Raw genomic sequence first — 14,032 nt, forward strand, 5'->3', positions numbered from 1 at the left:
TTGAAGCTTTCGTGACTGCAAGGAATCATCTTCTTAGGTTTTTTCGGTAAAGTCACGTAGGTAAAACATCAAAATGAATGAAAATAAAATATTTTATTTTCATTTATTTTCATTCATCAAAATGAATGAAAATAAAATATTTTATTTTCATTCATTTTGATGTTTTACCTACGTGACTTTACCGAAAAAACCTAAGAAGATAAAAGGTGACGTTTGGGACCATGGCCCACCGCTACGAAGAAGGGCCATCGCCCGAAACGTCACCCACTGTGCATTTTTTTTCTTTGAGGGTCACTGTCTTCTTGACGAACGTATTGAGTTATTTTTTTTTTTGCGATGTAACGCGGTCAGGGACCGAACCACGTAATCCCACACAAAAGTAATGGCAACGTAATGCAGAAAAGACTATAAACAAAACCCCTGTACGTTGCAAGATGCGTTACTTAAAAAAAATGTACAAACTGCGATTAAGGCTTACTACGGAGCAATTGCCAAGGCTCTCGGTTATCATCTTACAGTTTGATTAGCGCTCATCAAGGTGCAGTGCCAATGTATTTGTAACAGCCTTACATACATTATATATATAAAATAATAACAACAATAAATTCTTTTTTTTAACCCAGGAAAGCCTCACCGAGTCTCAAGACTCATGTTCAGGAGGGTCCTGCTTGGGATATTTGGCCCGTTACAATTACTTTTTGGCATGCCGGAGGAAATCCACGGCAACGTGAAGGGAGAACACTCCGCTTTACAAATAGCATCTCCGAACCTACTTGCCGTGCTGCTTCATGTACAAGCACCCCCCCGCCCCCCCCCCCCGTCCGATGGGCAGCGACTCCGTCTCTGTGTGATCTACCAAAACCCTCAACCTACCAGTTGACGGAATACACGCGCGCGCGCTCGTGTGCATTGTCGCCGCACCCAGCGACATCTGAATGCGGGAGGCTTGCTTAACAGACTGGCTTTGCTGCGCTTGTTAAAAAAATAGGGGTGTCATTTATTCACCCCCACCCCCCCAAATTCCACCATCCCCAGAAATTTGATTAATTGCCGTGATTTGGCGGTCGTATTTTAATTCGAGACCCCACTCTCTCTCTTTTTTTTTTATACCGTCTCGTTTGTGCTCACCGTAATATGTGCACCTCGTTTGCACAAATCAAACAACATCGATTCCCACGCGCGCATCATGGAGCCACAAGAGTCGGATGTTAACCGATGCATTGCCGTCGCATCCGCCCCTCCTCCCTCCTACCGATGTATCTCTTCCTAGACAGAGCGATCCATCTCTAGATGCCCCACCGACGTCCAATGGACGCTCGGTTGTAGCGTAGTGCGTGATTTTTTTTTTACGCGAGCTGGATCGGGTGGATGTGGAACAATTACGTGCCCCCCCCTCCCTTACATTCGCCCCACACTGGATTTCTCGTGGGGGGTCACAATTTTTTTTTTCAAATTTTATTTTACCAGCAGGTAAGGCCCACTGAGCTATGTAACTGTTTTTTTCAGAAGCGACTTGGTCATCACAAACGATAGCTCGACGAAGTGGCTTATCGTCGTGTCGACATTTATAGCAGCCAGATACTCCAAGCGCGTGGTGATGTTGATTATAAATGTGGAGGGAAAAACAGGAGGACCCGGAGAAAAATCCACGCGACCACGGGGAGAGAGAGACACGCAAACTCCAAATATACATCAGGCGTCAGCGTCGGGATCGAACCCACGGCCTCCTGTATACCAGGGAGGTAGTTAACATCTCGCCACCATGGCACCAAAGACCGTGTGTATGCGACAAAAGTGAAGAGCGGTGGCGCAGTGGTTAGCGCACTGCGTTACGAACCCGGCGACCCAAGTTCGATTACTGGTCATGACCAATAGTGACGATTATCTGAGCCGGAATTGGGCCTCCCCTAGGGGCGAATCAGCCTCAAATTATTACTTGGTGCAGTGTTTAAACATCAGCACCGGGAAGACAAAGGCGGCCGGGCGTGGTGCTAACCACCAACTCGTGTATGCCATACCGACATAAATAGGTGCTCGCTAACAGCATTTGCCCCAACAGTCAGTTAAGGGCGACACGGGGGGATATTTTTTATGTATTAAACAAAACCGCGACATAATCAATGACCTCAGCTTACAAGGCATCATTGAACATGGAGTGCAAATCACAGCGGCTACGCTGAATAGAGCATTCCAGGCGAGTGTCAATCTCTTGAACATGTGCACTGAGATTTGTGGGAGGCAAGAGTAGAATAGAGGCTTTGATATAAAAATGTCTCCTCTATCGTTACTCCCCATTACTTCTTTTTGTTTAAGTGGGGTGTCTATAAAGTGCCCACCCCTGTCTGGACATGATGCACAGGGGACTCTAGGGTAGTCCCCCACCCCCTAGGCACACAGTCGCTGCGCTGCTAGCGGACTCAACGAGCACAGGAGTAGAATTTGACAGCGCGCGTCTCGAATGCGATCGACTCGTGACTACACAACGCTGGAGGTTGTTGTTTTTTTTGCCCGTAAAGTATTGCGAGTTAAGATTTCACTGAGCGTCGCCTCTCTTTTTAGACGATTGCATAAATACTGTATTGGCACCACGGTGGTGTGCACGCGTGTGCGCGCGTGTGTGCGCGTGCCGTCTTCGCGTGCGTGTGAGATGGCATAGTGGTTCGTGCGCTCTGCACCACGACTCCGGTGATCTGGCTTTCGATTCCTGGGCTGATGCACGTCAGTGGCAATTGGTAACCGAACCTTGGCCTTTGGTCTCAATGACCCATAGGTGCGACTCGGCATAAAACGAGTAGCCGGTGTGGCGTGTGAACATCAGTGTCGAGGAGACAGTGGCCATGGCCACCACACACTCTCCCCCTGTCTTTCTGTGCACCGTGCCGGCCTCAAGAGGAGCTCGCTCATAGCGTCCGCCTCTATCGTTGACAATGCCAAACAGGGAGGATGTGTCTCTCTAGGTGGTTTGGTGCACTACACCCATGACGAACACTAGGCTCGCCGCGATATAATTCATTACGATACAATTCGTTATAATATCGATTGTCGGGGCACCGTATCGGGTTTCCCGTAACTGTGTAATGTCATTTTCACATTTGCATCGTAGCGTTGTGCTTTGCTGTAAAACCAGTACGTATGCGATTTAAGTTCAAAAGTTCTTCCGACTGCAGTTCGGTCAACGTAAGCCCGCCCACAATCCTGGCACTTAATCATTGCGGCTCTGCAACCGCGAACGCGACACGTCATCAGTCCCTCGCAAATGATTCAAGCAGCCAAGAAAACAACGATGTCGCCACCCCGCCAATTACTCCAAGAAAACTAAAAAAAACATTTCGCAAGGCGCTAATTTAACGGATAATAGCTATTTATTTACACCTTTATTTATTGAGATTGTAAATTTCATAAATACTTTGTCAGGATGTGACACATTTAAGAAAAGAGTTTAAAAAACAGAAATGATGATCACGATGTTTTTTTGGTTTCTGACACAAAACCGACGACGCGGTTATCGTGGGCCTTACATCGTTACTGCATATCGTAGAAGCGTCACATCGCGGCGACCCAAGTTAATCCACGAGCATCCGAACCGATGGGTCTGAAGGGACTTCTCCGTGGTGCAGCAGCAGCAGCAGTAGCTGGCCACTCGCAGGAGGTCCGCACGTTGCCACCAGCATTTGACGTTTCCCATTTTTAAGAAATTGGTTTCACCGCTCCCGTAGGGAAGGTTATAATGACCCTGAATGCAGGTGAATTCGGCCTACAAACTCCGCAGTTATTTTTACCTTTGTGAAATTTCACAAAGACCAGTTGTTGCTTCTTGGAGAGAAAACAATATATCAGGTGGTGAGATCATCAGCATGCTCTGCTGACTTCTGTTCGCGTGATGTAAACACCTTTCACGTATGATTCATAATTGTTTTTTTGTTTGGGTCAGATCACGAAAATGAAATGTCTGTCGTAAACCCTCCTCCGCCCAACACAACCAATTAATGAGGTTGTCACGTGAACATGCGTGCCAATATATTACTGCTTCGGCACAACTGGTGTGTTGGAAAGAAATGCGCACACGTTCAACAGCTGACTGGCAAAAACAACCCCCCATCTCTTCGGCGGCTGCGAGGAGCTGGTAACCCCTTAACCTTTAAACTCAATCACCAAAAAACCACGAATAAAAGATCATAATAAGCTTATGCCGGAGGGCCCAGAGGAGAACTGGCGTTCATGGTGGAGCCAGGAGACTGAACCCCCACCGTCGGGGTTCCTCCAGAAACAGCATAACACCACTGCGAGTAGCCACATGGAATGTACGAATGCCTGCTGTCAGGGAGAGGCTGCCGTTTCTCTGTCAGGAGCTGGGACCGGTATCGCCTGGACCTCTGGAATACAGGAGGGCTGGTGGACTAGTTCTGGTTCATCACGAGGGGTGGACAGTCCTGCACTCGGGGCAGGAAATAGCCACTTAAAAGGCAGTGGCTCTGCTTATGAGCAAAATAATGGAGTCTGGGAGCAGGGCAGTGAGGTCTGGGAGCTGCAAGTCCCAGAGTGTTGTGGACTCACCTCCCCATCAATAGGAGGCGAGAAATAGTGGTGATGGCTTATACTCCCATCGAAAACGAACAGCTGGGGGGATGCAGGCAAGGCTGATGAGTGAAGATGCCTTCTATCACCTCCTGTCACAGCTGCTAGCTAAAGTGGCCCCTCAGGTTAGAGTCACCCTGTTGGGTGACATTAATGTCCAAGTGGGTCATGACACCAACACCTGGGCTGGACTGATTGGACGGCATGGGCCACATCAGCTTAATAATAACGGAAGGAGGCTGCTAGTCATCTGAGCAGCCCATGGACTTGTAATCACCAACAGGCTTTTCCAGCATTGGCGCATCTACACATCATAGATGCACGCCAGGTCCAAGCAATACCACCTGCTGGATTATATAGTGATGGAACAGCGGGTGCGGGTTTATGTCCTAAACACCTGAACTTGTCATCTGTAAGATGCACCTGCCATTCGTCCACTGTGGTAATGGGTATCTACCCAGGACCCCATTTAAACCCACAGTGGCTTGGTCTCAGCTAGCTAATCGCTTGCAGCTGGGTTTGGCATTGTCCCCCCCCCTTCCTCCTGAATCCGAGGGGAAATGGGTGAGGTTCAGGACTGTGGCTCGTGCAGATGCAATGGCAGTATTGGGTATGCAGTCCAGACCTCCCCAGAGATCCTGCCTAACAGAGGCATTGTTCTGGCTTGCTGACATAAAGCAACAGGCCCACTCCCAGTCTATAACATCCCACGTTGAAGAATGAAGCCTTTGCTTGGAGGTTTGGAGAGCTGTGCGGTGCTACAAGTGTGCGTGGTGGTCATGGGTTGAGGAGATGGAAAATGGCTCAGTAGTTCGTGATCACAAATCACTGTTTAATTCCATAAAAAAGTAACTTGAAGTGCCACACCTATTACCACCCTCAAGGGAAAGAACGGCGATCCAAACACCAACTACCAGGAAGAGATCTGCAGGATTACCGATCATTTCTGAGGTCTTGGAGGAGGAGAAATCCTTCAGCCCAGAAAACGGCATGGAGTAAGGTGGGGATGACCCTGCTGGGGCTGCAGTGCCTCAAATACTGGAAGATGTAGCCACACACAGTGAGTGGCTGGCTGAGGTACCATTTGTTGAGAAGTGTGAAGAGCAATCCAGAGTCTGAGACCAGGAAAAGTGCCAGGCAGAGATTATCTCCCAAGCGAATTGTTGAGGGAGGGTGGCGTTGATCTGCAGACTGGCCTAAATGACATAGTCAAAACTGTCTGGACTCCAGCAGGTTCCGCAAGATTTTAAGGATGCCCTGGTGGTCCCCTTCTTTAAGAATGGGGACCGTACTGATTGCAACAACTACCGAGGAATCTGTCTCCTCTGTGTGCTGGGAAGGTTCCTGGTAAGGATTATTCAACATCGTCTTGCCAGGCACGCTGAGGAGATGCTTGCGGAGCCCCAATGTGTTTTAGGTTCAGGCGGTCCTGCACATATTCCATATTCTCTGTCTGATTGATACAACAGATATGTACAGGATTTTACTGGGACCTACATCTCTGCTTTCTTGACCTGGCCAAGGCCTATGATACCATCTATATGCTATGGTTCTGGGTTATCCTTCATGTATGTATGTAAAACTTATTTTGAGGACCTTCATGATGGTGGACAGGCCCGGGTAAAGCTGTGTGACCAGCAGTCAGGTCCACTTTAGGGTGCGACAGGGATGTCCTCTGGCTCTTACATTATTTAACATATTTTTGCAACCACGTAGTTTGAGAAGCTTTCCATCGTTATACCAGAGGAAGTTCCATCTGGTAATATACAATAGTATGCTCATCAATGTCCGGGTGTGGTCAAGAGATGGCTCCCATTTGGTCAACCATGTTATGTATGAACTGGTGATTGCTGCTCACTCTGAGAAGTTGTAGACTCTGCTGAACCTAGAGCGAGTCACTAAGAGCTGGGGCAGTTGTGGAGAGAGTGGAAAAGTTTCTATACCTGGTCAGTGTGCTTATAACCAGCACTGGTTTGGAACCAGAGGTCTCGTTCAAAATCAGTCTAGTGGCATTATCTTTCATCAGCTGCGTAATGCTGTGCGGAAGCCCCCTGGTCTGTCGCTCCACACGAAGCTTCGGGTCTTCTCAGGCTACAGTTATGCTCTCCCTTCTCCATGCGTGTGTAACGTGGAACCCTCCAAAGGAACATCTGCGCTGGTTTGACACATTCAGGCTGGCCTGCCTATGATCCATCCTGGGTTTAACCAGACTGGATTGTGTGAGCAAACAGATCCTTGAAAGATCTAAACACAGACCCATCGGTAAGCTACTCCAACAGGCGAGGCTGCGTTGGCTGGGTCATGTAGCCCGAATGCCCAGCCACCTTATGCACAAGCAGATTATATTTGGTCAAATAGATGGGACTAAATGGGCACGGCACAGGTTAGAGAAGATAGAGAAGAGATGGACTGATGTGGTACAGAAAGATGTGGAGCTGATTGGACTTGCCGATGACTGGTACCAGCAGTGTCAAGATTGCCCTCTGTGGAGGAGGCACATGATGGAAGCTGCTGGGGAGTTATAGGCAGTCACCCTCCAACGACAACGGAGGCTGGAAGAGCGACGCTCACAACGAGTGGAGCGCCGGGCGGCTAAAACGCAGCAAGTTTGGCACAGTGGAGAGCACAGCTGATGCATCTGCCAGTCATTTCAATCAACCCAAGGCACCTGTATCTGTCCCATGACCTCCTGCCAACGAACCTTTGACACTTCACGTGGCCTCAATGTGCTCAAGCACCGTGGTAACGTCACCGCCACTCAGTGGTGAACGGCAATTTTTGCTTTCGTTGTAGTGTGACAGTGTGTGTGAGTGTGACTGTGTGAGTGGGGAGCGGAAGTGCAGCGGTTAGCGCACTGCGCTACGAACCCCCCCGGTCCGAGTTCGATTCCCGTTCATGGCCAACACCAGTGACGATTATTTGAACTGGTCCTGGGCCTCCCCTAGGTCGACTCGGCCTCAAATGAGCACTGGGGAGACAAAGGCGGCCGGGCGCGGTGTTGGCCACCCACCCCCTTTGTGCGCCGTGCCGTCCTTCATAGGTGCTCGCCAACAGCACTCGCCCCGACAGTCTGTCCAGGCTGTTTCTTTCGTCTTTGTTCCGTCTTTGTGTTGATTGTGACTGCGCGAGTGACCGTGCGCGCTTGCGCGTGCCTACGGCTGGAGGGCGCGTAGCACGTTGTGCAGCTGCGGGAAGGAGGGCCGGGCGCGCGAGTCCCGTCTCCAGCACGCGCACATCAGCTCGTACAGCGGCTCAGGGCACAAGGCCGGTCTGGGCAGCACCGTCTGGGCGGTGAGAGGGGTGGGTTCGGGGGGGGAGCACACAAAGGCACAACACGTATAGCCTTAACAATATGGTGGGGCGAGTGCTGTTAGCGAGCACCTATGAAGGCTGGCACGGCGCACGAGGTGGTTTGGTTGTCAGCACCACGCCCGGCCGCCTTTGTCTCCCCAGTGGCGATGTTTATACACCGCACCAGGTACTCTTTTGAGTCAACATTTACGCATACGGAAATACAAACACAAGCACATGAGCACGCACAAATGCCGCTTCAGCGTGGGGAAAAACATTCATCCAGTAGTCGGTCAAGACTGGCTTCCTCTGACGAGAAAACCAAAGCTCATCACACACGGGCATGCCGCTTCATCAGAATCAAACAAATTATTTGGTGACGCTGCGTTTGGCAGTGGTGCACAAGCACAAATGACAACGCGCTGTGAAGAAGGGGGCATTGCCCTGAAACGTTGCCTATAAAATACTTATCAAGGCCACCACAGTGTCACTGACAAACGTGTGGTCGAGTTCTTGTGTTTCATCGGAGACCATTAGTCAAAGATGGCCCTGGCGCTGTCTCGCTGATCACTCGTAAACACAACCAAAGACAAAGATCCCCCATGTAGCCTTAACAGACTGTTGGGGCAAGTGCTGTTAGCAAGTAGCAATAACGAAGGCCGGCACGCCACACAAGGAGGTGGGTGGCCAACACCACACCAAGGCCGCCTTTGTCTCCCGAGTGGCAATGTTTACACACCGCACCAGGTGCTCATTTGCGGCCGAGTCGACCTAGGGGAGGCGCACGATCGGTTCGGATAATCATCACTGGCTTTGGCCAATTCGAACTTGGGTCACCAGGTTCGTCGCGCAGTGGCGCTAACCACTGCGCTACCACTCCCCACTCGTAAACACAAAAACATGCACGCACACAGACACGCGCGCGATATCAACGCAGCCGTCACGCCCTCCCGTAGCACTCGCTCGAGCTGTCGAGCCGGGGTGGGCAGGACAGCAGGGAGTGGCCCTCACCTCTCACGCGGTCATAGCAGACACCTGCCGAGCGCGCCTGTCACACAGGTCTGAGCAAACAACTCAGCTGGGACAATGGCAAAGGTGTTTTCATTTTCGTGAAGCTCGCCGAGGAGGAATGCGGCTGTAGTGAGGTGGCTCCTCACGAAATTCCAGGCCCTTCTCGACTGGGGCACCCCCCCCCCTGCTGCTACCTCTGCTGGTGCTGCTGTGGCTGTGAGTGGAATATTTGTTTGTATTTTTGCGAAGCTTCTCGTTTAAGTTCTAAATATGTTTTCTTTAAAGGTTGTAAAAGTATGCTTGCACGGAAAACACCGCGGGGTCTAAATGTGGTGGTGGGCGAGAGATCCACTCGCGATCGTAAGGCCGCGCGCGTTGAAATCCCCCTTTTTGCTCTGGGGTCAATACTAATTCAGCACCCTGTATTGGTGGTCAAACTACCTACGGATAGACTGGCACCCACCATGCTAATGTGGAATTTCCGCCACTGGCTCAGGGAGCTCACCATTTGCTCATTTGAGCAAATAGTGACCCTTCACTTTTAACTTTTTTTTTTCGTACAGAAGGTTTTTACATTTCATTCATGTTTGAGTTCATGGCAATACGTGTTGAGTCACTGCCACGCTTGTGTCATTTTTATCCTTAATGCTGGAGATTAGTGAACGGTGGGGTGGGGGGGATGTATGGCATATTTTACGTTTATGCAGCTCGCTTGAATTTTCACGATGACAAATTTGCTTCTTCGACCCTCTGCTTGCATGACCCCTGGTTTGCGCGAGCAAGCGGCCATTCGTCGTGTTTTGACATCCGTTCGCGCGTGCGATGATGCGTCGAATCGCGCTTATCTGAATCGGTTGTTTTCACGTCGCGCGTGTCAATTAGTTTTTTACGTGATGTAAACAAATGAACGAATCAATTCTCAAACAGAATTTGGATTCCTGAATTGGGACAATTGAGAGGATCGCGCGGGCAGAGATCCCCTGCATAGCCTACACAGGGTGTTGGGAAAAGTGCTGTTAGCGAGCACCTGTGAAGGCTGGTATGGCATCAGTTTCAGTTTCATTTATTTGGTATAGCCCTGTGAGCCATTCGGCTCTTGAATCGGGTGCAACGGCAACAAACAAAAAACTAAAACATGAACAAGAAAACATCTTACAGTGACTATGTGACAACAACAGCCGCCATTCACCACTAAGTGGCGGTGACATCCCCATGGCGTTTGTGCCAGGCTAGGTGCACTTTAAGGCCACGTGAAGTGTCAAACCCCCGCTCACAGAGAGTCACGGGACAGACCCAGGTGGTGCCACGGGTTGACTGAGTGAAACGACTGGCCTATGTACTACCTACTGTGCCAACTCGCTGCATTTTAGCCCCCCGGCGCTCCGCTCTTGGTTGTTGTGAGCATCGCTCCTCCCATAGCTCTCCGTTGTTGCTGGAGAGCGACTGCCTCCAACTGCCCAGCGGCGTCCTTCACGAGCCTCGCACAAGTCCGCACGCTCGTGCCGCCGCTTACCTGTCGGCCCTGGTCCCTGAAGAACTCGCCCGTGTTCTCGATGACCTGCTCATCAGTAAGCGCCCCGTACGGCTGCTCCCTGCACAGCGTGAGCATCTCCCACAGCGTCACGCCAAACGCCCACACGTCGGACGCCGGCGTGAACTTCCCCTGTTGGCCGACAGAGACGGAACACAGACAGAGTTTACCACCACCACTATCACCACAACCGCAATGCTTTAAACCTGCCTTCTGTAGGGTGCCTGTCGCGGATCTGGCTACTGCCACTCTCATCGTCGATCCGTCACCTATTCGTCTCTCTGATTCTGCTACCATCACTGCCACAGTTATTGTATCCCACCGCTGATCTGTTTCCTCTTCATCGCTCTGTTTATATTTGACCAGGTAAGGCCCACTGAGCCATATAGCTCTTTTTCAGAAGCGACCTGGCCACAAATAAAAGCTCAACAAGGTGGCTTATCATGTGGAAATTTATAGCAGCCAAACAATCTAAACGCAGGTTTCTAAATGCGGAGGGATAAACCGGAGAAAAATCCACGCAACCATGGGGAGAACACGCAAACTCCAAATATACAGCAGGATCGAACCCACGACCTCCTGTATACTTGGCGAGGTGGTTAACATCTGGCCACCGCAGTGCCCCACCCCCCCCCCCCCCCTTGCCACTTGGGCTCACAGCGCAAATGTTTGATCGGTGCCAAAACTCAGCGTTCACATTTCATGGCCTAGGGCCAGGAGGAATGTCATGAATATCGCCTTTCTCATAAAGCGTAGACAATCGCTGACCGTCCGCAAATATTTGCACAAGTCGAAGAGTCACGCGAGGCACGGAGACGTCATCGATCGCCGCATTTCTAAATGCGGTGCCCTGCAGGCTGTCCTAGCGCGGCGTCATAACAAGCCCTGTTTGTTGCAAGAAGCTGATCTAAAAATCACAATTCAATGCAAACGATTCCCGGTTGCACTTTACGTACAAGTAAAAACGCATCACCTTTGTTGTGAACACCGCCTCGCGGTGAGCCAACGCTTGGGGGCATCGCTGTAATTTCTTGCGTGCCAGTCTAATGGCTCTGAAGCAGTTCATGGACTACACACTGCTTAAATTGCGAGCATATTACACATGCTTCTGTGAATTAAGCTTTTCACAACAAAGCCAGTGTTAATGAACAAAATTTAATATATTTGTTTATGTTTGTACACCCCTGCTCATGCACTTTGTACAGTACTTTATTAATTACTTCGCAGGTGAGAGCCCGTTCAGATTCAATCGCGATTTGACAAATGAATGGCGTGCCCTCTAGTCCAATAGTAATTTTGTATTTTAAAATGTAAGCTCGGTTTCGGAGATACGACCAGTAACACCGAATGTATGAGAGTATTCCCTCGTTCTTTAATAACTTGCTATCCGTGATTTTGGCTATCCGCGAATTGCGCCTCGAACTCTACACGACTGCACTGAGAGAGAGAGAAAGTGATGAGATAAAATCACGAGATAAAGTGATGACGCATAGAATCATAATTTCAGTTACGTTCATTTGTAAACAATGTTTTTATACTTCAATGTATTTTTTTTATTTACTTTATGTTCATTATAAGCGATTATTTTTGTGTTATGATCATTTTCGTGTGTTTAATAGCTTCTTGTATGCATGTATTAATTTAAGGTAATTAATTCAAAAGATATACGTTTTCTTAGGCCAATATCATTATCCACCAAATTTGCTATTCACAAGCATCTCCGGAACGTATCCCTCGTGACTAATAACAAGGCAATACTGCACTTGAAAGAAAACATATTTCATCGTATCGAAATTACGCATCGAAAAGTTTTCTTCAGCAATTCTGCCATTATAACCATCAACACCGCCTTAGAACAGTGCAATGGCCCATGAACAAAGTCTCCCAGAATGCACCCGATCTCGACAGATGTCGGAAACTAAGCAGGGGTCGAGCCTGGTCAGTGCTTGGATGGGCGACCACCTCGCGCGAAACACGTGTTGTGCAGGAGGCAGCTGCGCGAGTACATTTACCAGACATCTGTGAAAAAGAACTTCATAGCCCATCGGATTCCCCCAGTCTAAATAAAGATCACGATTCTGATACATTGCCAGCAGATGTCTGCACTATGCTCCACCCACTTTCAACCAAAACCCGCATTGACCTATGGGGCGAAGTATGGTCAGATAACTCCCATGACCCACACGGCATGGGAGGATGGGCAACTAGCGTGCGCAATCAACGATGCTATCGGGCTGCTCTCAGTACTACGTGATGGTCAACGCAGGCCAGTGCTGCAAGGTCCGTTGTTGTACTGTACTTTGACGCTCCCGTGTCTATGCTCCCTGCCTGCACCGAGCCGCGGTGACCAACATGGTGAAGTTTGGTCGAAAAACCACCACGACCAACGTTGCGGATCGAGGCTTTCATGAAACAGTGGATTTACTAAAGAGCTGTACGCGTGCATACATACATACAAACCAGGGGAATATAAAGCCGCTCATATGGAATGTGTTCCCTATATTCAAATTGATCCAAAACAAAATGTCGGAAGATCCGATGTTCAGCTTGTTTCTCGGACTAATCCGAAAACATGACACCGCAGGAGGTGACATCTCTTCCCTAACGCCACGTACGTGCTCTTCCCACCGAGAGCGGTGTTCGCGTGACACCGCTTTTGAAAGCACGGACAATAACAATTTCAACCTGTAACGCACCACGGCCTGCGCCCGCTCTCGTAGAGAGAGAACCGCTCGAGAGGCGCGAGGAGGAACCACAGACAAGCGGGGAGGCAGCAGCCACGCGGTGAGCGAGGCACCCAAAAGATTACCCAAGCTCTGCGGTCCTCGACATATAAAGATGTTAGGGGCCAATTTGTGAGCATTTACAATGTGGGGGGGCGGGGGGAACCAGAGCGCCTGCAGAAAACCCACGCATGTGAGGGGGAAATGCTCGATCCCATACAGACAGAACAGGTGGAGTCCATATTTCTGCTGTACCGCTGTCTCCTGGCGAGCTCGGGGTAACAGCTTCCTCAACGTCCATAGGAAGGGAAGTTTCACAACATTTGTGTGATAGACCAACCTTCACTGCCTCCTCCACAGTGCTGGATTACAGGCATGCGCCGCCACCAAAGATGTGTTAAATTATTCCAAAATATAAGTGATCGGAAAATCCCCCCCCCCCAAAAAAATGTGTATGAAATTGTCCTTAAAAGTCCGAAAGGCAGAACACATTTCATACCTAGCAGCGCTGGTCTCTGCTCTGCTGTGCGGATCACTGGCTGGCCGCCATACCCTCATGCTGTACGGCAGTGCTCAAGCGGGTGGGCGAGACGTTAACTACCTCGCCTGGTATATGGGAGATCGTGGGTTCGATCCCGACCCTGACGCCTGCTGTATATTTGGAGTGTGTATGTTCTCCCCGTGGTCGCGTGGATTTTTCTCCAGGTCCTCCGGTTTTTCCCTCCACATTTAGAATCAACATCACGAGTTACGACTATTTGGCTGCTCTTAATAAATGTCCACATGACAAGCCACTTCGGTGGGCTATCATTTGTGATAGCCAGGTCGCTTCTGAAAAATAGCTACAATGGAGCTTACCTGGTAAAATATAAAAATAAGTTTGGTTGCGTTTAGGGTGTGG

The 14,032-nt window shown here is 49.7% G+C and overlaps 1 protein-coding gene across 1 annotated transcript in view; it reads right to left on the bottom strand.

The window, feature by feature from the left end:
- Positions 1 to 813: 813 nt before the first annotated feature.
- DDR2 (discoidin domain receptor tyrosine kinase 2) overlaps positions 814 to 14,032 on the bottom strand; it is a 76,421-nt gene continuing 63,202 nt past the window's right edge. The window contains exons 19-20 of the mRNA XM_078857819.1: positions 10,391 to 10,540; positions 814 to 7,859 (exon numbers count right to left, since the gene is read on the bottom strand). Coding sequence (XP_078713945.1) covers positions 7,728 to 7,859; positions 10,391 to 10,540 — 282 coding nt within the window. The 3' untranslated portion in view covers positions 814 to 7,727. The remainder of the gene's footprint in view (positions 7,860 to 10,390; positions 10,541 to 14,032) is intronic.

The sequence above is a fragment of the Lampetra fluviatilis genome, chromosome 6 (assembly GCF_964198595.1).
Source record: "Lampetra fluviatilis chromosome 6, kcLamFluv1.1, whole genome shotgun sequence".
NCBI classification, from domain to species: domain Eukaryota; kingdom Metazoa; phylum Chordata; class Hyperoartia; order Petromyzontiformes; family Petromyzontidae; genus Lampetra; species Lampetra fluviatilis.